The sequence below is a fragment of the Molothrus aeneus genome, chromosome 1 (assembly GCF_037042795.1).
Source record: "Molothrus aeneus isolate 106 chromosome 1, BPBGC_Maene_1.0, whole genome shotgun sequence".
NCBI lineage: Eukaryota > Metazoa > Chordata > Aves > Passeriformes > Icteridae > Molothrus > Molothrus aeneus.
The window spans coordinates 117,971,135-117,996,744 of NC_089646.1; the positions used below are offsets into that span (position 1 = coordinate 117,971,135).

Below are 25,610 nucleotides of genomic sequence, written 5' to 3' on the forward strand. Positions count from 1 at the left end.
CTCCAGGGGCTCCCAAGGGCTGTGGGACCCTCGCTCCTGTGCCTGCCTTGCCTGGGCTCTCGGCTCTCACATGAAATGCTGAAGCTGCAGGAAAGTTTTAAGTTCAGTGTGGATTTGTGGAGGGCACTCCTAGCCAGCATGGAAAAAGCATTTTTCTTATTTCAAGTCCAATAACAGACACTTCCACATGCATGAAGAGGTGGGATTAGAAGCAGTCTTTCTACTGGTCTGGTAAACAGACCCCTTTCTAGGAAGGGTGGCTTAGAATAAAACTACTCCTCCCGTTTTACATTTTGACAAGCTCTTCTGGGTCCTGTAAGAGCAAAGGACAGCAAGTTTACAGAATGTTAAAAATCACAGGCTCTTTATAAATACGATGTTGAAATAGTCCATATACCTATTTGTTATATTATTATTACTAATTTTCATTAAAATTACATATTAACATATTCCTGTAACAAGTAGCAAAACTTAAAATGCAGTTGATGCTCTTTAAACCAAGTTCATTTTTTAGAAATATGTCACAAAAGGCATCATCAGACTGCTCTTAGTTGTCATTTTGAAAATAGCTGCAAGTTTGGCACATTTCATTCAGAAAGGTCCAAGAGGAATCAGTACTTTCCCACATCTAACCCAGTTAAGTCTGGCTCTGTACTAAGTTTCTCTCAGTTTCTCTGTGCTATGTTGCACACAGTTCTTACCTCTGTATTCTCCCAGCTTTAAGCACCCTTTCAAAGGCAACCTGTCAAAAATGGCTGAAAATTACAACCAGAGCTCCTTGTCCCATCTGGTCCTTCTGTGTTGGAGTCAACATCAAGAACTTGCACTGACAGCAAAGGAAGGAAGTTCACGCAGGCTCAAAAGAGTGGTTTCATTAGAAATTTATTTCTTTAAACATGGCCACTTTGAGATTAATGATACTACTTCAGGGAACATGAAAGAATAATAAACAGTTTTAGAAGGGAAACAATCAGGTAAGTCAGGATTTGCTTTTCAAACAGTAAAAGGCCAAGCTCCAAGAGGCAATAAATTTTGGCATATGAGGACTAGTATTTTCAAATCCAAAAGTTGGCTTAGTTTTACAGTGGAAGCTGACTGCAACCTTAGCTACCTTTCCACAACGCTGGACTCAGTCATAACTTAAATGTACAGGAGCATAATGTGAAAAGATTTTGTTTTATTAATTAAAAGTTAACAGCAACAGGCACATATTAAAATGAATATGGCAAAGCCTTTACAAATGGCTTTACGCTGAAGCTCTCTTCCAAAAATGGCTGTTGCAACAAACTGTAAACAGAATTAATAAACAGTCTTTTACAATAATAACAGGGAAATACAAATGAACTAAAAGAAAGCACCAGTTTCTCAAACTAGATTACAGTTGTGCTTACTGTACTTAAAACAATGTAAAACAAATTACAAAAATGGAATGTTTTAAAGTTTAAAATTAGTCCTTTAATTTTGTCCTAAAAAACATTTTCTCCTTTTCCCATCAAAAATCCATCAGTGGGTAATGTTTCAGTAGAGGGAGGAATACGTAAACAATGCACTTTTTTTTATTATTTTTTTTTCAAATCAAAAACAAATTTGGTCACTTAGCTTTGTGCATAGTTTAAGGCATCTGTAGCAATTTGTTACAGTTTCCTCCCCAGTGTGGCTGTTCATGAAATTGTCACATTCTAAAAGAATAAATTAAAAAAAAAAGAAAAAGAAAAAGAAAAAATGTTGCCGTTCAAACCCTTCCCCGAGCCCTCCCGCCCTCCCCCGTCCCAAACGTACTCACACACCCACACATACACACACGCTGCAGCGAAAGGGGCATTTGTACCCTTGTTCTGAAGGACACGCTTCCCATCCCACTTTATTTCAGATTGGCAAATACCCTGAGCTGATTATGGTGTTTAGACATTCCACCTTTTTCTTGCATGTGCAGTTCAAGTGTACAATAGTGAGAACAACATGCGATGTTCCCACTGCAGAATCGCAATGCAGTTCGGACGCTTCCCCCCCACCCCTTCCCTTCCCAGATTCAGAAGTGTTTTTTCGCTGTTAAAAAATTGCATTCCCATACAGCACTGGAGTAAAGCTTGGCTGTGCTCTATGATGAATGCTCAGTTCCCAGTGCACAAACAAAATTATGGCAAATGGGAGGCTTTTCTGGCATCCAAAGAAACAAGAGCTGCAGTCTCAAATTTGATCTTTTTCTTTTAAAAAAGCAAAAAACCCAAGTTAGTGGTTCCTTCACAGCCATGCGCAAAGGTTAAGTCTAGAACCGACAGTTTCAGAGTACATTTGTAAACATCGAGTCTTGCCAGAGGCAGCAGAGGATGGGCACTTCACATTTCCGTATTAAAACAGGGACTGAGTGGAAGGTATGCTTTGAACACATTTATGCAAGTCTTGCTAAATTCCAAGGGAGTGGAACAATCCATGTCAAGTCTTAGATTTGAAGACCGTATTCCAAATATCATGAGAAAACCCAAGCCAGGGGGCACGGCGATGCTTCCGTCCCGTTGCTCCGAGGCTCGGTCGCTGCTGTGCTTTGCATATTCGAGGTTCCGAACGACAACCAACTGAGGCGGGTGCATATTGCTCTATGTTCAGGTCTGGTGGCTTAAAAAAATTCTGGGTCAAATGGTCTGTGTCAAAGGAAAACTTGGAAATAAATAATGCTGGCATCATTTTACCATTCTACCAAAACCTTGGGCTGGCATGTGTCTCCTTGAATCCAACCGTGTGGATACCGAGGGAAGAGGCAGTTTTGTCATGGAGATTGAGGTCAGGACAATCGAGGTTCCTGAGGTAAAATGTCTGAGTCCATTTCCTCAAAAGTGGGGTCAACATCGTCACCGCTGCCCGACTGTTCCCTCTGCACTCCCTTCCAGCTTGCCTTGTTCAGTCCCAGGTGGCCAAGCATTGTCTGAGACAGCCTCGTGTTGGAAAACCGGGCCCATTCCCCAAACAGTGGTTCCACTAAGTAAGTCATAAAACCTTCAGAAACAAGCAAACAGGCAGATTAAATAAAAAAACAATACAGAGAAAAAGTAAAATACTCAAACTAAATACTTTAAATAGCATTTAGTAGCAAACAATAAATGTGTTAAACTACTATCCTCCAATGTGCATTTAAATATTCATGTAGATATTTTGGGCATCTTTACAAAAAAATCTCTCGAAATGTAAAAGATTTTACTAATCAGAAGAACATCAATACACTGCATTACAAATTACCCTCTCTTTCACAGCAATGACCAAATGAAGACAAATACTGGACAATATGGAGGAGGAGAGAAATCTAAACTAAGTCAGACAATTTAGGAAACCTAAAGTTCTAAAAGATTTTATAATTAATTGCCCTTCAGTGTGTCTGAATTATACTAAACAGGGGAAAAAGAATATATTGTTTTCACAATCCTGGGGTGACTAAAAATAATTTAAAATACTACCTTTAGAAACTTTTTAAACAAGGCCACAAATCAATACATTCATGTACTTTTTGTGTATGCACATGTTCATTTATTTGTAATGTCTATTTACATGAAGCAAAAAAATCAATGGTAAGATAGCCAAAACTGAATCTTTTAATTAAAAAATATATAATTTCCTAGCATTCTAAATTAAACAGTGCAGCTGATTGAACACATCAGCTTTTGTGTAAATCTAAAGCATTAATTCATTCTGTGCTTGTTGTTAAATTTTTTCTTTTCTTTTACTATGTTTTTAACTGAGTCCCACTTTACCTCCATAATCAACTTTTATTAAAATAACTATAAAAAGACATTTTACTATTTAAATCCAAGTTAGGTTAGCAAAAACTATTAATATAATGGCTATCCACCATTCTCCATCACATCTCTGCCCACCACCCTCCTTAAAGGCTGTATTTAAAGGGAATGCTGACATTCCAAAAAGCTAAACCCAGCATGCCCAGTTGTCACAAGCTCACTGCAAAAGGCACCCAAGACTATATGGCAAGGGCAAGGGACCCTCCTCTTCCCAAAACACCCTTCAGATGAGGAAAGTTCTGGGCAGCAGTGTGGAGAAGTCAGACAGCTGCCTCCCACACTGAACCTGCTCTGTGAGGAAACAGAGGGGCTCCAGGACTGTGAAGGGCTCCAGGACTTATGAAGGGCAGCGCCATTCATAAACAATCCAAGAGAGGTTATGTAGCAAATAAAAATAAAATTGCTGTTTATAATGAAGTGCTGCCATACACAGAGTATGTTCAGCTTCTAGGAAATGTATCCAAAAGGTGCTTTTTTTCAAATTACATGCTGAAAGAAATCTACTAATATGAACTGAATTGCAGTTACCAATCTGGATGTTGGCAATAGTTTCTGTCTGTCGGTCACAAAGTGGACTCACACCCAAGTGATATTTTTTTTCAATATCACCTAAAGAAACAAAAGCATAATGCAACAATTAAATCATCAAGCCCCAACCAAATCAAACACTAACAACAGTGAACTGTGAGCACTGGCTAACAAGGATACTACCCTACAGCTGGTGGAATGCATTTAGTTCTCTTCCCAACTCCCAAAAAACCAAGCAGATCTGTCAGACTAACAATACTTACAACTACTGTATTTAAATACTTGGTATTTTTCATCAAACAGTAATTACAGAAACCCCATAGAACCACAAGTTTCCTGAAAGATTACCATCCTCTTTCTTGCAAAACCTACACTGTCATAGAAACGACAAATTAATCCCCCCCCAGCAATATGGAAGAGGATAGCTTAGCTTTCAGAAATTTCTTGCTAAAGGCAATTTGTGTTTCTGCTTCCCCATCACCTTTATCTAAGATTACGTCTCACATGATTAGCACCGAATAAAGCAGTCTGTTCCCCATTTACCATATTCACGTGCAAATTAGCAGGTCTCAAGTCCACCAAACTACCCTTAATTTTATTATAAAATAATTTAATAACAATGGAGCAAATTCACTCCATTTGCCAATGAAAGGCTTTATTAACTCCTTACAGAAGTAGTCTAAACTGCACAGTAACTAAAAATCTCCCTGGCTCTTACCTGATTACCAACAGGCCTCACAGCTGAAGCTTAAATATTGAAGACACATGATGAACATATTCCATAATTTGCTGAAACCACTAGGGCAATTTTAAAGTGGCCATAATTATTAATCTGCAGCACCTTTCAGCTGAAGGATGTATTTTATCAGCCATGCTAGGTTCAGATTCTAAGCAGATTCTCTGCTGAGTTTTAGTAACTCTGACCTTTTGCAGGAGACACAACCCATGGAAGTAAAAAACTCCTATACTGTACATCTCTGTTAGTGCAAAATATAAATGGACTAGGGCTCATGGACACTCTCTCCACACTGAATACATGATATACTAACAGATACTTCTACTCTTACTTGCCTTGATGGAAGAACTCCTCCGTTACTTTCTCACTCCACTGCTTGCTCAGCTCCCATGTCCGACAGGGGTTACAAATATCTGCACACTTCAAAGCCATCTAACAAGTTAACACACAGTGTTAGATCATCTTTTCTTCAACTCAAGTGCCTGTAATTACTTAACTCTTGAGAGCAGATTATTTTAGGTTTTGTGAATAACAAACCTACCTACCACTTCTGCTCCAAAGTTATGTTCTGTAATATTTAAAAAACACTCAGGGAATTGTGAGATCTCATGATCATCCCTGAGTAATATGGAAATTCAGTCAACTCAAAGTATTTCAGGACCACTATATTTAGTATACTCACTGGTACAGGAACCAAAAATAACTACAGAAAAAGAAGCATCAAAGTAAGCAAGCCGTGGTTTCCATTTCTGGCTCTCATGCATGTATTTTTAGGAATAGTTTGCACAAGACAGAACTTCTCATCTGTTTGTCCACTTTCTCTTATAGCCCACAATATGAACCTAGTAAGAAAATGCCGACAAACCTAAGAAGATTCTCAAGGCTTTTGTTTTTAATGTTTGCTAAAGCTCACTAGCACAACTGCAAATTGATTCACAACAGCAGTGTTTTCCTTCTCCAAAATATGTTCTGACAAAGCATTTCACAGTTCTGAGGCTGCAATGGAGTTGTTAGAAGAGCTAAACCTTGTCTTGGAAACACCTTGATTCAGCAGCTCCAAGTTATCAGACGTACCAACACACACCAGCACTTGGGAGAAGTGCTGGCTGTGGGAACTAAAGTGAACAACCTCTTTGTAATGGAACAGAAAGACTAAAAGACACTTCTGCTCCGTTTTGAAAGAGGAGAAGGCCTGGCAGAAGCAGTATTTAGTATCTTAAAGCAAATTAGTTTTTCCACTAAAATGCTGTTTTCAAAAATACGAGCAGGAAGTTTACCTGTAAGATGAAGTGACGATGGTTTGCGTTCTCCAAACATAGATCTCCTCTATCCAAATGGGATCGGAACATGGACAGGTACTCGTTTTGTTGGCTGATGTCTGTGGCAAGAATGAGATCACCTATCTGGCTCTCCATCAGCTGCCTGAAATAACAAACATTCAAAAGCATATCATTTAAGAACAACAGTCATCACTAGATCTACTTGGCATTTTATCATATTTATTATTATAGAAATACAAGCTTTATAATAAGCCTTTTCACTGAATTGTTTGTTTTCTTTTCCTGAAAAATTCCTGCAACATTCACAGAAATATCAGAATATTTCATTGGCAGCTTTCAGAAAGACTAAAACAGTTTTTAGCTTTTTTCCTCCCCCTCCTTTTTTTTTTTTTCCCTTAAAAATGCACGAACTGATTGTCTCAAGATTATTTCTTGTCAAGAGTAGGTGAAGATGGTCTATTTTAAACTACAGTTGTGGTGGCAGAACGAGAAAAGACTGCCAAGTTTAGTCTGAACAGGTGCTTGACTACATGAATACACTCCTTCAATGTGCTTGCAATACATGTTATTTTCTGAGTATCACGTTGCACCATGAACTGCTCTACTCTACCAGCACAGTATCCAGGAATTCTTAAAATAGATCTCTATATTTTGTACTCAAAACTGCTGTGCAATAACTTATCTTGTTTTGCAGGGTTGTCTTAGCTGACAGATTGCTTCTATCTGAAACTAATCTATACTGTGTGGTATAAACATACCTGTTTTCTAATGACATATGTGCAAATAAACCAGATTCTCTCAGCAACCCCACTGCCGATCTCCAGTGATGGTTCTCTAATACTGAGGTATTCTGTGAATTAAAAGGGAATAATGCATATCAGTAAATGCCCTTTTCTTAGGCTGAAGAGCTATATACAATTTGGCTGTGTTTTGGGGTTTGTGTTTTATTTTCTTCTCTTCTTTTTTGTTTTTCCCAGAGGTTAAAACCCACAAATCCTGAATACTTACTTAATTTGCACAATTTTTTATCCCAGTGCCATGGAAACACTGTCTGCATTCCATCCTACCACTAGCTAAACACATCACAATTTATACTCCTTTTCTATACTCCTCTCCAAACCTGTTTTTAACAAAACAACTGATTTTATCCTTACCTTATATAAAGTCGCTAAATAATGATTTGTTTTAATTAGGAAAGGTTGGTTAACGCCTGGGTGATCCAAATCATGTGTGGCAGCTGCTATTAAACTAAGCAGGACATCCCATGGAGTTAAAGACTCAGAAAGCTGCAAGACAAACCCAAGAAATGTTAGTAATGCAATAAGGCCTTAGAAAAAGTGCATGAATGTTTTCAGTAATTAACAGCCAATAGAAATTTGGAGAAAATCTTGAAGATGTAAAACTAACATTCTACTGACTTTTCACAGTATTTCCCCCCACAAAAGCTACAAAATTTCAACAATGGTTTAAGCATTATTCTTTCTGAATGGCAAAGTCCACTCATAAAAAATGCCAGCACACAAAATCCTTTGTGTCTGGTAAGGAAGCTCAATTCCTAACCAGACCCCATAAAAGCAGCAAATTCTTAAAATTAGCTCTCCCTCTCATTCACCAAGTCCATTTGTGTCTATTCTGCTTTAAACTCATACTAAATTTTAAAAAGCATGAAAACCTTTCCTCCTAAGAGGAAGAAACTAATGCTCTGGAAGACTTGGAACTATTTAGAATGTATTTCTACTCTTATGCAAAATTGTATTTCAAGGTCTACCAGGACCAGAACTAAAGGAGGAAAATCTGCCACAAATAAATATTTTCAAAGAGCATGTCAATTAACTCAGCATGCATCTACATGGACTTACTGTCACTGTTCATAGGTGTTCCTTCTTGTGGTAGAGAGGTTTGAAAGTTTAAACTCAGTAACAAAGTCTAGTTTGCACTAAAACAGAGAGGACAGTTCTGCCCATATAAAGGTGAACTGCAGCAGACACCCTGCAAGGACAGAAGTTTATGTTCCCCGTTGCTTTTGCCATCTATCACACCTCACATGTTTATTATGTACTTTAATGCAACAGAGCTGCAGTTCAGTACACTGAACTGTAGCTGCACATGTTACTAAAAATACCAAGCCTATTCTTGTATCTGAAGCTTTACAAAACTTCCATCACGAGTATTAAATAAAAAATGCTCAGAGCTTCCAAACTGAATGCCATAAAAAAGCTCATCATGTACCAGCTCTAATCAGCTCACTGCACCAATTGGTCTGAGAACAGCACTGAGAAACTGAGTGGGAGGAGTGGGCAAAGAGCCTCTGAAAAAGGTTTTCTGGAGCCAAAATTTACTTGTTTTTACCTCAGAAGCAGAATAAGGAGCTATTCAAGGGAATACCAGATTGGTGATAATCTACAACAAGGTAGATAACTTTTCATCTAGCTACAGAGCACTACAGCTTTCAATTTAATACAGAAGGACAGGACTTTGCCCTGAAACTGTTCAAGACACCACTTGAAGCAGCCTGATAGCAATCTAAGTAGTAGAGGAACAACCACTAAATTAGTTTAGCTCCTTAAAGTCTGCCACTTTACCCTTTCTCAAAAAGAAAGCCAAAGAGAACTCCTAATGTATTGCTATGAACTGCATCTTGTAGAAGCAAACTGTTCAGTAACAGCAAAGATGAGCAAAGCAAGGGTAATGATAATTTATGGAAGAAGAAAACCACCCCAGATGACAAGCACACAGGTTTATTGTTGCCAGCTCTGACTCAGGCTCCAATTCTATATAAATGTCCTGGGGCACAGCACTATATTAAATAGCTGCAACTTTAATTCCTTGCTCTAGTTCAGCAGGAAGTCACACAAAAGACAATGTCAGCTCAGAAGGGGGGACAAAAGAAAAGCACACTAACTGTGAATCCACAGCCTCAGCAACAGGGAAGGCAAGGGAGAGTTCAAAAGTGTTTCTTGTTAGGTTCTTAGGTTTCTTTACTTTTGATAAAACCTGCATGTGCATATACACATAGATACATGCATGTAGGTTTATGTAAGATCAATGACCTTACTGCTCTCTACAACTGCCTGAAAAGAGGCTGTAGCCAGGGAGGCTTGGCTGCTTCTCCCAGGTAACCAGTGACAGCATAGAGAACACAGTCTAAAGTTGTGCCAGGGGAGGTTTAGGCTGGACATTAGGAACAATTTCTTCACTGAAAGGGTGATTAGAGATTGGTATGGGCTGTCCACAGTGCTGGAGTCACCGTCCCTGGAGGTGTTTAAATCAAGGTGTTTAGGTGGATGTGGCACTCAGTGCCATGGTCTAGTAGACAAGGTGATGTTTGGTCACAGGTTGGACTCCATCTCAGAAGTCTTTTCCAACCTAAATGATTCTGTGATATGTGCACACAATCCATTCATATGTATATACACACAAACACATATTTCTTTGTGTATGAGTGATGTAAAAGTGAGAATGCTCCTTACCTTGGGCTCTTTTAAGTAACAGTGCATGGCCTGAGTCACATCAGCAGCATGAACTGCATTATGATAAGGATTTTGACTGTGATAATCTTCTTGAACCATAACTGCAGGAAAAAACCAAATATCCAAATTTAAATAAAATTGCAATTTTTTCAAGGACCATTTTATATGCCCCTATTAGGCACAGAAATATGCAGTATCACAAGTTACATACAATAAAAGCATCAGAGTCAATAAATCAACAGCTGAACCATGATGCAGCTGTAAGATTTTTATGCAAAGAAACAGTGTTTGCTAAAGGAAATCAACTACATGTAAAGTCACCTCAGAGCAAAAATTAAACAACTTGAAATCAATATATAATCTGAGATACTCTGACTTTGAGAACTTCCCAGGGAAGTCTGTCTTTGACAATCTGTCTGAATGGTGAGTCAATACTGAATACAAAATGAAAATTATCATTTGAATTTGAAAAACTCATCATATGAAGTGTTTTTCTTTCCCATTCAGGAAAGTGGTCATGGAAAACCACTTCTATATGTATTCTAGGCATTTTCTCATATTTGCTACTCAAGCAAATGTAAGCCCATATACAATTTAGAAAATAATCTCATTTAGATGCTGGTCTGACTAGCTACACCTAGATTCAATATTCCCTATTTAACTTCTTCTTTGCTTTCCTCCTCTTTCCTCCATCTTCCTGACTGTCCTGGAACATTACAGGCAGAATTTTTTGAAGGGCATCAACATTAGCTCAAGTACAGGGAATGAAAAAACTATAATGTTAAAAAGGATTGAAGGGAAGGAGCACAGCAATCAAACTATATTCTAAAGTCTTGCCTACTATCTCTAAAGTCTTGAGGTTTACTTGGAAGAACTACACATTAGTTCTTCCAAGCAAACCTCAAAAAGAACATTTTCCTGTCTGACTACAGTCTGTCAGTCCCACCAAACAAGCATGCCCACAAGCTTCTTTTCCACTCAATTTACAAGGCCAGAGGATCCATGTAAGTGTGAATGTAATGTTACAGCATTACTGACATGGTGTTTGTGAAATCTGAGGTTCATGAAAAGTCAAAATACTGTCACCACCATGTCATCTCAATAGTACTCAATGGATAGGTGACAGCTCATATGAAAAATAATGAAAATCAATATAAATGGCTTTAGGCTTTATTAACCTGCAGTAGAACTCTCTCCCACCTATTCCTCACATCAAGTGCATAAATGCATATATCCCTGGCTTTCCTTTTTAATTTTATTATGGCTTCATAGGCTGATCCAGCTACCTGAACTTTACAATTTTCCTAACTTACTTATTTTATTAAAGCAGATCTAGGTCAACACTTTGATCACAGTTTGCCAGAATCAGAGTAGCACAACCACCCTGTTTTCAGGAATGCAGTACTTTGCATTTTTTCTCCCCTGGTTTAGGTCTGGAATAAGAACCTGTAAAGACACAGTAAGAAGATGCAGATCTCCAAGCAGATCATGGAAATCACTGAAAGACTCTGTGTGTGTGTGTGTGTGTATGTATATATACACATACACACAAAAAAAAAAAAGAGTTAAGATCCTATAGAGGACTAAAATCAAGATTTCTCTGTTTAAAAAGATTCCAATAGATTCTCATATAATGTGAATTTTGTGTAGCACTGGAGCATTTGAGCTGTCCTAGTCTTCCAGAACTAAGTTGTGAAAACAAAAACATTAAAAGACTTCCAAATGTGATTGCTCCCGTTAAGTGACAAACTTTGTAACCACAGAATTGCTTTTCTCTGAAACTGTGAAAAACTGCTGAAAGGGACCAGAAACTTGTTTCTCCTGGTCAGTTAAAAAAATCATCCCAGTTCACAAAATTAAAGATACTGTCACAGAAGAACCAAAGGAAGGAGGTCTCATACCAGCACCTGTCTATGTGTTGGGATGCAGACAGCTCTGTCAAGTGAATGTAGCACTTGGTTTGAATATTCTACATTGCATTTACAATTATTTTCAAAGAAGCATTCCAGTGACACAGGCCCAGACGTTAAATTAAAATTGTCCTGTACTCTGTCCAGGGAGAAACTATGTCCACAGTGCAATGCTTACTTGTAGGAGAATTTGAGCAAGCAGGGGTAACACCAAACTGGCACCAAAACATATTTCTGACATATTCCATACAGTTAGGAAACTGTATCATTGGAAAAAGTAAAGATCAATATAGAACTAAAAATCAGAACAAAGAAAGGAGCTGTCTAGCCTTTCCCAATACAAATGTCACACAATGACACATATATTCCTGATTGTTTAATAGATACTAAATAGATTTAATAAATAGAATACAGCATCAGCTATGAAACTATTAAACTTCTTAATACTTATTTGGATTTAACACAGAAAATTGTATACTCATAAAAACTTTGAGAGATCGTCTCAATTAATATAATTTAAATCACTGCACAATGTAGATTGCATCAGTACCCTTCAAACCTTATTGCTAAACTACAACCAGGACTTCAGTAAAGGTATAAAAATGCAGATAAACAGCAATATTCATCAAAATAAAAAGCCGTATTTACCCAAAAATCTACGAAGTTTCATCGTATCTAATTGGAAGTGTTCAATTAGTCCATGTAGATTAAACAGATGAAAGGTTAAGCTGACTAGACTGTTTCCTAAAAATAAGATGAAAATACTAATTCATTGGAAGCCATGAAATCAGTGACTCTTCCACAAGAAATGTATTCTGTCAAACAAATTGGTCACAAAAATTATACAAGCAAACTTCTCTACACCAAGTCATGATATTCTACATCAATTCATAAATATTAAATCTTACTACATGACAAGTTTCCATTAGCTGTCTCTAGTAACCAGTGGTTTTGCTTAATTCTAATGCATTCACCAACTGTCCAATGGCAACTGATAGGAAGAAAATGTTACTGAACATTAAAAAACCTGTTTCAATATGCAAATCTATTATAATTATATTCCATTTTATAATTATATTTATGCAACATATCACAAACACATATACAAAATACAAATGTAATCAGGCAAAGAGAAAAGCTAGGCAACACTACTGATTAGAGGACATTGCAAATATGCTCTCTCTCATTTTCATCATGTATTTTGCTGGACTTCTTATTTTACCTGGAACTCTACAAAAAATGTATATTCTTACAAGCTTATAATATATGTTGTCTACTCATAGCTTTATTACAATGTTTTGCAGTGGTAAAATAAGTAAAACCATAAAGAGACACAGACCACAATGTTTATATGTTTATTTTTTAATAGCTTGTCTATTATTTGCTCTGCAAACAATGTTATGGCTGAGAACCTTCATTTAGCACTACAAAAACTAGCACAGACAGAAACTGAGGTACAAGGACACAACAATTTCTTCTAAATAAAGTTTATTACTAGACTAGAATTAATGTATTCTCATGTCACATCTTCACAATGATAATACGCAATTCTTGGAACAACATTTACTGGGGAAATTCCTCCACAGAGGTTCATCCAGGGCAGCTCATCCAGCAGCTTTATATAAAGCATTCTGCCCTTACAAACTTTCAAGAACAAGCCTGCCTCATCAAAATTATTTAATTAGGATGCAAAATGGATGGTGATATTGTAAGGCTTCCACAATAGAAGCTCTTCCGGTAGTACTTTAAATGTATTTGAAAAAAGCACATCTAAAAGGTAGAGAGGGCTCTTATGAGAAGGATGACTTCAGACTTCTCTCATTTGATAAACTAATCTAAAGAAGCTATGCTTACATGTTAACTTGTACACATAGCTTTTTTTTATTCAGTTATATAAAGTTTATCATTATCTATATAAGCATTCCATTTTTACAAGTCCTTGCTATTTTCATTTTTTTCTATCCAACTTCTGTATTAAATATAACTGTGAGGTTACTACTTTTACACTTGATTAAGCCAAGGACCCCTTCAATGAAACAGAGGAGAAAAAGATCTTTTGGCGCCACATTCTCCTTTTTGAACTTAATTTCTTGTTCTGGCAACTTTAATTGCAACTTTGCTACCTACTCCACATGACTGCTGCAAAATCTGCAAGAGCTGCCCTCCATTCTCTTCCCACACTGGCACAAATGTCACTGTGATATTGGACTTGCTCATCTCCTCCTTCCATTCTGCTCAAAACCCAGCTGCCATTGCTGAGATTATAACGCAAAACTTCACCCTGCCCAGTGCAGCAGCCCTCCCTCCTCCTTCCCAGCACATTTACACATCTCTTTTCTGCCTAAAAATGAACAATACTTGGGTTTTGTTTTTTTTAACCAACTATTCCTGTAGTTCCTACTGCTATTTGTAATGGGCACACAAAAGTCACCAAAATGGTCTCTTCCTTTTTCTATGTTGTGCAAGCGATGTGTACAGCAGCCTCCCTCTGCTCAACTCCCAATTCTCCAGGTATTCTATGTCATAATTATAATGGATTAACACCAACATGCCTCTTACAGCAGTCTAAAGTAATAGAACTATTCTATCTAACACTACATTTATCAGAAAAATACTTGATCAATATAAATGACCTTTTGGACAGAACCATAAAAATTACCGGCACCTCATAATCGAAAAAAGAAGTCAAAGATCATAAAATTTGTCAATTTGTATTCAAATTACTGCTTTAAATTACTAAGAGAGAACAGCAACCTATAAAGTACATAAATGGCCTCTTCTAAAAACTAATTATTAGTATCAGTATTGACAGTATCATTATTTTAATGGAGTGACCAGGCAAACTAGGACTCAGATTAAAAACTATTAAATCGGTAAGTAGTACCTGATGAAATTTGCACTTTTTTAGCAAACAAACAATCACAAACAACACTGCAACATAAGTGTCATAGTTAAGTTATGCAAGAAGATAAAGCACAAATGAAATACCAAAAGTAAACTCACCATTTGTCAGTCTATCAAAAAGAAAAATATCAAAATTCCAATTTCCAACCTTCTCCAGCATACACTGAAAAGAAACACAAAAGCTGTCATTTTTTAATCAGTATATGTCTATCTTCCTGTAGCTCGGAGGAGTATTTAAGATTTCAGAGACAGATCAAGTCTTTAGAATTTCTACATAAAAAATAGTAGTAAAAGAATAATTAAATTTGTCCGATAACTGAACAACACCACAGATTTACAAATAAAAAGACTGGAGGGAAATAACCAAACAATAAGTGCCTTGGCAGAACTGGTTGGAGATCCTTCTTTCAACTTTCTGTCAATTTCTCAAAAGACAATTAAAAACAATTAGGCTCAAATCAGAAATAGTATGGCAGAATGACTCTGCATTCAGACTAGTAAATTAATCTCTGTGTAGTTTTTACCTTTTCCTTTTTTCCCCTGCTTACAGAACAGTATCTTTGTCATTCACTAGATATTTGAGCCACTGTATAAGCATTTTAATTTAAGAACCTGGCTTTTGACTTTTCACCCCACTCAACTAGCACATCTCTATCACATCTGTTCCACATAAACTGCTCTTCCCACAACAGGAATGACCAAGAACAGCAAACAGTGCAAGAGGCCTCACCAGAGATGAGCAGTCCCAATCTTTGCCTCCCTTACCAGTATGAGAAATACCTGTCCAGCACATTTTACAACAGAGTCCTGCCTTCTCCTATTCTCATTAATTTGGTAGAGCTGTTTTGTGACCTAATTATTGGTTCTAGCTTTTCTCTACCAGCTGCTAAAACTCTGCTATCAGAAGAAACAAAAGCATTAACAGTATCTTTTTATTATTAAATTGCATGTACATTTTTAAGATCCATTCTCCGGGTTCTCCAATATTTTTGTACACCACAGCCTGATGATATTCAGCATGGATACAGCCATTGTATTGTAAGTATATTGGTATATTGTTTTTCTGTGTCAGATGACAAAAAAGCACTGCATGCAGTGACACAGCCTTTGAGATATTGAATAACCTGAATAACCTTTGCCTGTTCAATCCCCTTCAGCACTTTCCATCCTCTGTGGCAAATACAGCAGCCTTTCATCCAGGTAGCTGCTCCCTTAGCACCAACTCTCTTCCCAGTATCTGCTTTCCCTGCTTTAGTGCTGAACAAGTGTATTTCAGCTATCACATTTCTTCTCTAGAAGTGCCTACCAAAGAAAAAGTCAGTTTGACATAAGCATGTCCTGAGAAATCCATTTACTGCACTTTATTGAATTCAGGCAGTCACTCTTCCAGTTGTTCACTAGTGAGGTTGGACTAAAAATCAAAGGGAACAATTGTCTAAATTGCTCCATTACATTTCTTAAGTACAGATACATTTTCCTCTCTTCATTTTTTCTTCAATTATTCAAGGGCATCCTTAATTCACCAGTTATTAAAAAAAACCCAAAAAACCAACAAAACAACAACAAAAACACTAGCAACATAAAAATCATCCAAGTAAACTTGTGGGCAGTACAGGAGTTTGCTACTGACCATGAAATTTTGTCTCAATTTCATTACAATATATACATATACATATATATATATAAACACATAAGAATACATACACAAAAAATATGCTTAAAATTGGTGTTTGGTTGCCCTTTTAATGTGTGATATAGTTATATATACCAGCAAGCATTTAGAAAAACATACTTTAAAAAAATAAAAAAATCAAGCAACCAACCTTTGCTTGTCCATTATAATCATCATCTAAAATGTTTGAAGAATTTGGAACAGTGATACCACGGAAAAAACGGGAAGATCTCAGGTATCGCTGGAAACTAAGCAACCTTCTCACATTTCTTGCAGACACAGAGACCTCGATTTCAGAATTTGCTACAAAAAACAAGAAAATAAACACTCTCTCTAAAAAACCTTTATCAAAAAGACAAGTGCTCAGGGAAGTTTGGTATAAAGATAATGCCCTTTTTTGAGTATCAAACATTTCAGCACAAATACAGATATTTTTATTAATACTAAATACAGAGCCACAGATTTGAAAAAAATATGTTCTGTGTAAGCATCCTGTGAAGAAAAACAAATACTTAAATCATAGCTGCAACTCATCTTTTTAAGGAACTCTGTTATTGAAAGGACAAAAATATTATTGATATTGTTTAAAAACACACACAGTACTGCAAACAAATTATTTTTGGAAAATTGGTGTCATGGATACATATCCAATCCATGTCCCTAACAAATCACCTAAGATGACATATACACCAGCAATAAAGTATCAGAAACTGAGTGGTGATACAGGAGATACAAGTAGGCTTTGAGCAAGTACAAATTACTTTTACACAGTTTAGAGCTCAGAAAAATCTCTTAACTCTACTATGCTGAAGTTTTAAACACACTCAAGTAATTTTGGTGCTTTTGCAAATAACTACACTCTTCTCCCAAACAATTATGACATTTATGTTCACAGCATATCTAATTCTGTTTCCCAGTATGGGGAAAACACAACAGAAAATTATTTCAGCCTCTTTCCAAAGATTAATCCAAATATTTTGCTTTACTTGTATTAGGTAAACTGATTTACACAAAGGACCAATACTAGTTTATGTCCAGTTCCATTTGATATACCTGAAGTGTTTAAGAAACCCCAGCATCAAACTACACAGAGCTACAGCTCCTTTGTAGCGAGCCAGATATTCTCATTTTGAATTACATTAGGCCAAACTCAGCCTTGACTTTCTTTTCAACAGTGCCCCCCCAATTGCAGTTTTATATAACCAACAGAAAGCCAAAAATCTTATCTTGATATTCACTCAACCTGCCTGAAATGACTCGTGTTAAATAGTAAAATTTCAAACAAGAGGTATTAAGTAAGGAAGTCAATGCCAACATGCTATTTTTTAAAAATACAGATAATAAAAAAAATTATCACAAGTCTGTAGCACAGACCTCTTGTCCTTCCAAAAATGAGACATATTAGAAGTTGCTGAAGTAAGGAGTTACAACTTTTATTCTTAAAGTCAGTCTAAAATGTACACAGGAAGGTGTGGCCTTATTGACAATCTGAACTAAAAGTCTCAGTGATTCCTAGTGACAGCAGCTTAATTCTGCATAACATAAATCTTTATCCATTTTAATTCTTCTCCCTGCAGAAGTTCCAATTTGCTTTCTGTTCTATGGTAGCTCATAGCAATTACAGCAATTACATTAATATATTAATTCCCAAAATACACTAATAAAACACCTCTAAATAGAGCTGACAGTGGCATAGAGTGATCATAGAGTATCTAATCAAACACAGCACCATTCCCTACCAATGGTCTGTGTTTACAGAGATTCCACTGACACAACTGAATGTTCTTTCAGACATGCCTGAAACACTTCATCAAGACACTGAAGTTCAGGGCTAACACAGACATCTCCACATGAAGTACCCTCCTTCAAGCTATCATTCTCAAGGCCAAGGGCTTTTCCTCTGAAGACACTGGTACCTATAATATATCCCAGGGTTTTTTTATTAAGTAAACAGATGTACTACATATGATAAAGGTTGCTTATAAAGCGACATTCATGTGTACAGCAGGAAAATAAATAGATTCTGTCATGCTACATTACTTTACCAATATTTCTAAGCATATTTGTGACCATGATGTTACAGTCTGAGCACTACCAGCCTGCATAATAGAGAAGGAGGGAGCAATACAGCTGCTGCTGCTAATGCAGTGTATGCTACCAGTAAGAAGTGTCTCTCCCCCACTCTTGATCCATTTCCCTCAGAGCCAAATTTCAAAATAGAAATTATTGGGTTGAAAATATAATAAAATAAAATTATTATATTTAGGTTATAAAATTATCTAAAATACCCACAAAGTCACAAAGTATAGTTAATTTTCTTGTTCTCAAGTGGTCTTCTACAGATCTACAGTTCACAAAAACTTGTTTTTGTTGTCATGCTACAAATTAAGTTTCCCCACACAGGTACCACCCGTTAATCTTGGAGGGAATAGTACACTGTAGGTACTACAAGGAAAACAGCAGCTTCTGGCAGCAAAATACACAACAGAACACAGAAATGCAATAATTTGGCAGTACAGGCCTGTGTTCCACCTATACTTGTATTCAAAGTCATTTAGGAGGGGTTGCACATCTTCTTGCTTCAGGATTTTTTCTGAAGATGATAGAGGTACAGAGGCAAATGAGTTACTTGGTTTTCTGTGAAGCTGAACCGTTGTTCTCTTCACAATAAGCTATTGACACTTACTCATCTTACAAATATGTTTAAACTCTAAATTATCACCAAATTTGCCTAGCTCGTAAACCACTTCTACTATGCATTAATCCTAGGTTTTCTACCCCTCATTTAAAAAAAAAAAAAAAAAAAAAAAAGCAAAGCCTACATTATTCCAGCTTTCCTAGCAGCAGTGCTGCTTATTACAGAATCACAGCACTGGTGAGGCAGGAAAGCACCAGATGAGGTTCATCTGGTCAAACTCCTCTGCTCAAGACGAGTCACCTAGACCAGAACCATCTCCCAGAGGCTTTTGTGCATCTCCAAGGATGCAGACCCCACAACCTCTCTTGTGTCAACACTTGGTCACCCATCCTCACAGTGAAAAAGTGTTTCCTGATGTGCATCAGTTTGTGCCTACTGGCTCTGGTCCTCACACTGGGCACCACTGAAAAGAGCCTGGCTCTGTCTCCTTTGCACTTTCCCTTCATGTATTTGCATACATTGAGAAGTTTGCCCTTGAGCCTCCTGTAGGCTGAACAGTTCCAGCTTTCTCAGCCTTTTCTCATCAGCCCTTTAATCTTCCTCACCCTTTGCTGGACTCTCTCTGGTATGTCCATGTCTCTCTTTTCCTGGGGAGCCCAGACAGGGACTCCAGGTGAGGCCTCTGATGCTGCACATAGGAGAGGGATCACCCCCCTGAACCTGCAGGCAATATTCCTCCTACTGCAGCCCAGGATACCACTTGCTTTCTCTGCAGCAAGGGGATATGGCTGGCTCATGTTTAACTTGGTGCCCACCAGGAGACCCAGTTCCTTTTTTGCCAAGTCACTTGAGGGCTGCCCCTGCTTGTGGTGGGGCTGTTCCTCCCCATGGGCTGGGCTTTGAGCTTCCCTTTGAGCTATTAGTTATTGCACATGGATAGCCCAAGCTAGATAATAACACCTTAACTAAATAAATGTCTTTATCCTTTAGATCTGAAATGATCAGAGTAACTTCCAAATTAGAAAAGAGATTTTGAGCATTGCCATCCCTCTGCAGCTCCAGAGCACCTGATTTGTGGGACTACACTAAGCCAAAAACTAAATTTCTCTCTTTAACAATTAAACATTTACCCCAGGACAATTCAGAATAAGCAAGTCAGATGCAGAGGTCTGACAGGTTATTAATTTAAAGGGGAGGCTGAAACAGAAAATAGCTGGCTTTCAAGGAAGGGGGTGAGGGGAAGATACATTCTCCAGCTGCAGGAACACTGATAGCTACTGTGCCTGCCTTTTCCTTTCCCTCACATATCAATTATTATTAAGGACACAAAAACCAAGTGCTTTGTGGTTTTGGCAGATCAGCTAAGGCCAGTTAATGGAAAAGACTGGTAAAATGAATGATACAGTTGTGCAATGGAAACTTGGCATTTCTCTCCTGGCACATTCATTCTCTTTAGATGCATGATTAATATGAGAATGACAACCTCCCCGCTTCTATCACGAGTCATGAAAAGAGATGCTAATTTCAGAGACACTACCAAACCAAGGCTCAGTAATGTATAGATTACGGAAAGAAGACTAAAGAATGAAGAGTGCACTGCATTTGCTCATGAACAAGCATGCTGCAAAAACATCTCCCAGCCCAAACATCTTTACTTTCATTTGGAGCCTTCAGTGTGCTAAATGCCCTTCTAATATCTAATATTGACTATTTGCTCACAAGGACAGTTTAAGGACAAATAGAACAGTAAAATAAATTTGATATTTACAGCTTTTTGAACTGAAAGAGAATGAAAGCAAAGTTGGGATGATGGGCAGGTTAAGAAGGACACTTTAGCATTGAGAAGTGCTTTTGGTGCAAGGAACCAGAAGGTGAACTGTAGGGCTTAGTGCCTACTCAACAGCAGCTGTCCTATGACTTCCTCTTGCCATTCCTTTGTAAATTCAAGTTATCATCCAAAGCATTAATCACAGGTTTTGGGGCTTTTTGTTTGTTTGATAAAAATGGTTATATTCTTGTTTCTAAGCATCTTAAGTGAGATGCTGGTATTATAAAAAATTCCTCTCTCTAAAATAAAAAAAAGAAGCAATTCTGGTTATTAATATCAGTTATTTTGCTAATGTGATGCATATATAGCAATAAAATAACACAAGTCGCCTTCATGCAACAGATTTCATCTGTATTCCGAGACACTAATTTTAATCTCTTCCCACTCCCAATCTTTTAACTTCATGAAAACCTAAAATAAAATGTTTTAGCACATTTCACAAGGGTATTAAATATTTATTTTTCTCATGCCAATATAAAAAGCTGAAGTAAGTAAAGACAAGTGACAATCACTTAAAAGATCCCAATATACTGATGGATTTAGCCTCAAAATTATTCTATCTTTTGTATATTAAGGACAGTCCACAAAAGGAAGAATGACAATTATCACTTGGTTTAATTATTAATGGAACCTTAAACCCTAGCAATGTACTTCAATTTTCTTATAATGCAAAGACTTACACCCTCTGACAGCAATCTGGTTAAAACAAGGCTATCCAGGCTTTAAGAACTTTACCTCCGTTTCTTCCTTGCTACAGCCTAAAAGGCAGATAGAAAACTATCCATTATAAAAAGCACTGAGTTTTGCTACACACCAATAAAAAGGGCTTAATTGAGGATCTTGGGTATCACTACCACCGAAAAAAAATGAAGGAAAAAAAAAGGATTTGAGTATTTGATCCTTCCTATGTTTGGATGTAAAAACTGAACTTTGAGGCGAGCATTGGCCCACCAGAGAAGGCTTTTCCCCCAAAAATATGAAGGAATTACCTTCTTTTAACGAAGTGATCTCTCGTGAATTTTCCATATTAACCCAACTGCACAATTAACAGTTTGACATGGCAGATACTATCACTAAACCTGACACATCCTCTGAAAATTTCCACTACCTGTAAATATTTGTTGGAAAGAAATATTCCATTTTAGATGCCAATTAAAACCATCTAAGGATGCACCATTCTAAAGATCCATCTTTCCAGAATAAAAATAATTTTCAATTTATTAATAATTTGAAAGTAGGATCTAGCATTTCCCACCACTAGAGGGACCCATAACCATTCTAATTTCACATCTATTCCCATCAAACCATTAAGAAATGCACTATATTAGATCCATGAATGTTTGTGGGTTTTTCTAAATTAAGTCCTGCTATTTAACTCCCCTGAATGTTTACCACTCATGGTTTGAATTTTAAAATATTTTTACAACATTCAGTATTCAAGTGTTCTAGAAAACGATTACTTCATTTGGAAGATATAATTTTAGTAAGTATTTTAAAGTTACATAAAAAGACTAATTTAGATTATTGGGGTCTAAATTACCTCCCTATAGTTCCTGTCTTTCTTAGAACCACTTAGAAGACTAGCATCATTGCAAGGCACTACACTTCATCTTCTGCTTAAAAAAATATTAAGCCATACAGTTTTGGTTTTAATGTAGTACAATATGTAACTATATACACATTCATAAATATTTTTTTATTTCCAAATATTTTCCATCGTTTTCCAAATAATAATGACTGCTGGAAAATATGCTGTGGGATAAGGATTAATGAAATAAACATGGCTTTACAAGTGTCTTCTGAGTGGAATCAGAAAAAAAAATAAGGTTTCAAGAAAGTCTAGCAGTACCACGACTATCTTAAAAACTCTAGTGGTTTTCATCGGATGGTCCCCAATGGAGGGGAAGTGCTAGGCATCACCACCACCTAAAATAACTTTTTCTGAAGAATCTTACAGAGCAAAAGGATCTCACTGCCTTAGCAAAGCACAGAACCATAGAATAATTTAGGTGGGAAGGCACAGAAGAGACTTCTGAATGTCCTTTATTCCAATCCTCTGCTCAAAGCAGAGCTAATTTAAGGGAATTTGCTCAAAATGAAGGGATTAGACTACTTCAGTATGAAACAAGTGCCAATTCTCCACTGGCACTATAAGTCACTGCACAGGGGTAGAAATGTAAAAAAAACCATCATGAAAAGGTATCTACAGGACTTTACTAATTTACCTCTTTTGAATTTTGGCTCATCTTAGAATTTCTGTAAACACCTCAGGAAAGATACAAAATTAAGTGAATTAAACACTGCCATTTCTGTGCTTAAATGAGTAACATTTTGCAATAATCTCAGGACTACGAAACTACATACAAAGCAGTCTTTCCATACCAGTTTACTGAATCATAAGCCCAGCAATCCTGCAGTTGTGTTTTTGGGGATTTTTTAACCCTAATCCACTCATAGGGCATGACAAATCTGTAATTCACAACAGCATACTGTAAACTAAGAAACCTTGCTGAAGCTAATTATTTAGAGGAATATCATCAGAACATAAATATACAAAATATATACAAACACAGCCTTTTACAAAATGGGTTATGCCATGTTAATCAAGATACTGATCCTCCTGAAGAACTTGACATATAATGGTTCCTAACTCTTTTCCCAAAAGGATAATATATTTCAGATCGTTGCCAAATCATTTTCTTGCTGTCTTCCCAGAAAAGCCCACCTCTCTTCAGTGTCCTAGAAATCTTCAGTTCTACAGTAAATGAATGACAGAACTCTCAACTCATCTTTTTTGTCTATTTTTCATCATCAGAAATAAAATAAGAATTGAAAACCAACCCATCATGGTTAACAGAAAATGAATTTCCTTTACCAGCCTTTACTTTACTTTATGATGGTCAGTACAGAAAGTCAAACTGGGAGCGCAGATGAAAACAAAAGAATTTTCAGGTATTTTCTACCAAATTGTCCAGCATACAAGAAAAAAAAAAAAAAAAGCCTTTCTAAATAAGGTACTAGGAGAAAGAATACATTGGAGAGGTTCAGAAGAAATGGGGGAAAAATAGAATATATCACTGTCTTCTTCTATGGTCAAACTTAAGCCAGCAATGAAATACAGAGTGGCCTGTACCTGTGCAAGACTCCAGAGCACACAGACTATTCTACAGTACCTTGGAAAGAAGAAACAGTAGGTAAAACAAACATCTAGAATAACAAAAGAAAAAAAACCAAACCTGCTCTATATTCTCAATTAGAACTTTTTATCCCCACATCTTCCTTAACCAAGTTCACTTCAAGCTCACTCTTTTCATTTGGCCAATACAACTGTATTTGGAGCATTTTCTGATTTCCCCTTGTGTAACTGCATTCTCCAAACTAAATCAAAGTCAAAATTTCTCTCACATTGTGGAACACAATTTATTTGAATAATCCAGACTGTGAATAATTAGAAGACAAATTCAGTATTGTATTATTCACAGAAAGGCAGCTTTTGAAGTAATCTCTCAAGTACAAGCTTTTTACTCCTCAGTGATGGCATTTTCAAAAGGAAACAAATACTTCAAGCTATGATCACATAAATCTTCCTGCATTACTTTACTCATTGCGAAACTCACCCTTCTTCACAGTGGACTGCTGAACAAGACAGATAATTCCTGTCAAACATAACCAAATAGGTAATTCCTCTATTTTCTGAAACAGAAAGGGCATTGAAATTAATCTGGACTCTGCTTAGTTTATCTCAATCTTTAGATGGTATCACCAAAAGCATCATTAGCTGCTGCTATAAGGATTTTTCAAATTGTTTCAGGCAATCCATTTGGATTTGCACTCTTGTCTCTTCTTTGAATTCTGGAATCTCAGCCAAGGGAAGTCTAAACTCACTGTTCAAGGTAACCATTTTCAAATGGTACATGAGCTAAGAACCAGAAAGTTAAAAGCATCCTTGAAACAGCACATGCTGACATTTTTGCCAGATCTCAGAATAGCTTATAATACATTCCATAAATGGTAATTTCCAAGTAAACAGTCTGAAGGTTGTATAATAAAGGTAAACTCTGAAATTTCATCATGTATTTGCACTCTCAAGGAAGAGAATTAGATTTATCCATCACCTATAAAAGTATCTCTTCCTTTCTTTCCATTTCCCCCTAAAAAGGTTCCAATACACAGCTAAGGAGAATCATCTAAGTCTCGATGAAGACTTATACTGTACCATTACACTGTCTGCAAGCAACTATTTTCTTCAAAATTGAGCATTCCTGAATGTTACCAAACACATACTGACTAATTCAAAATCCCTTCTTCTTTCTAAGATATTTTAACTCACAGATGTGACAGATTTGGTTATCTATAAAACACAAAACAGAGGCCGCCCATGTAATGGCATCATCATCTCCCCACAGAAGCATGCTCAGATGAGACTGGCATGAGAGAATTCTAAAAACCTTTTTGACAAGATCTTACTTATTCTAGGCCAGGCATAACAGGAGAAACAAGAAGAAAACCATGTTTCTTCTCTGCAAAACCAAAGTATTCATTGTCCTATGTGGTTCCTCCAGACTATATCCAACAATCCTTTCCTAAAAGGAAGCTTAAAAGCATTAATTTCAGCTGTATCGGCATATGACATTTCTCAATATTTTTTTGTTATCTTAATTATTCATTTTATCTTTATTCATTTTGGCTTCACTTCCTCGCTATAACATACTGTAGATATCACTGTGCACACTCACTGTTTGGGTTTTTTTTCAGGAGAAACAGAGAATGATTAGGGCACATTATATATGCCTTTCTTTGTGCATGCTAGGAACACCTCCAACAATCAAAATTTCTTATGTGTAGTGTGCATACATACA

At 36.8% G+C, this 25,610-nt stretch overlaps 1 protein-coding gene across 3 annotated transcripts in view; it reads right to left on the reverse strand.

Moving 5' to 3' along the window:
• Positions 1 to 1,771: 1,771 nt before the first annotated feature.
• PDE7A (phosphodiesterase 7A) overlaps positions 1,772 to 25,610 on the reverse strand; it is a 74,410-nt gene continuing 50,571 nt past the window's right edge. For 2 of the 3 annotated variants that reach the window (XM_066563550.1, XM_066563565.1), the window contains 10 exons: positions 16,437 to 16,588; positions 14,713 to 14,776; positions 12,358 to 12,453; positions 9,800 to 9,900; positions 7,484 to 7,615; positions 7,088 to 7,179; positions 6,327 to 6,471; positions 5,385 to 5,481; positions 4,314 to 4,394; positions 1,772 to 2,991 (listed from right to left, as the gene is read on the reverse strand). In XM_066563550.1, coding sequence (XP_066419647.1) covers positions 2,780 to 2,991; positions 4,314 to 4,394; positions 5,385 to 5,481; positions 6,327 to 6,471; positions 7,088 to 7,179; positions 7,484 to 7,615; positions 9,800 to 9,900; positions 12,358 to 12,453; positions 14,713 to 14,776; positions 16,437 to 16,588 — 1,172 coding nt within the window. In that variant the 3' untranslated portion in view covers positions 1,772 to 2,779. The remainder of the gene's footprint in view (positions 2,992 to 4,313; positions 4,395 to 5,384; positions 5,482 to 6,326; positions 6,472 to 7,087; positions 7,180 to 7,483; positions 7,616 to 9,799; positions 9,901 to 12,357; positions 12,454 to 14,712; positions 14,777 to 16,436; positions 16,589 to 25,610) is intronic. The other variant, XM_066563557.1, reaches the window with a different exon arrangement.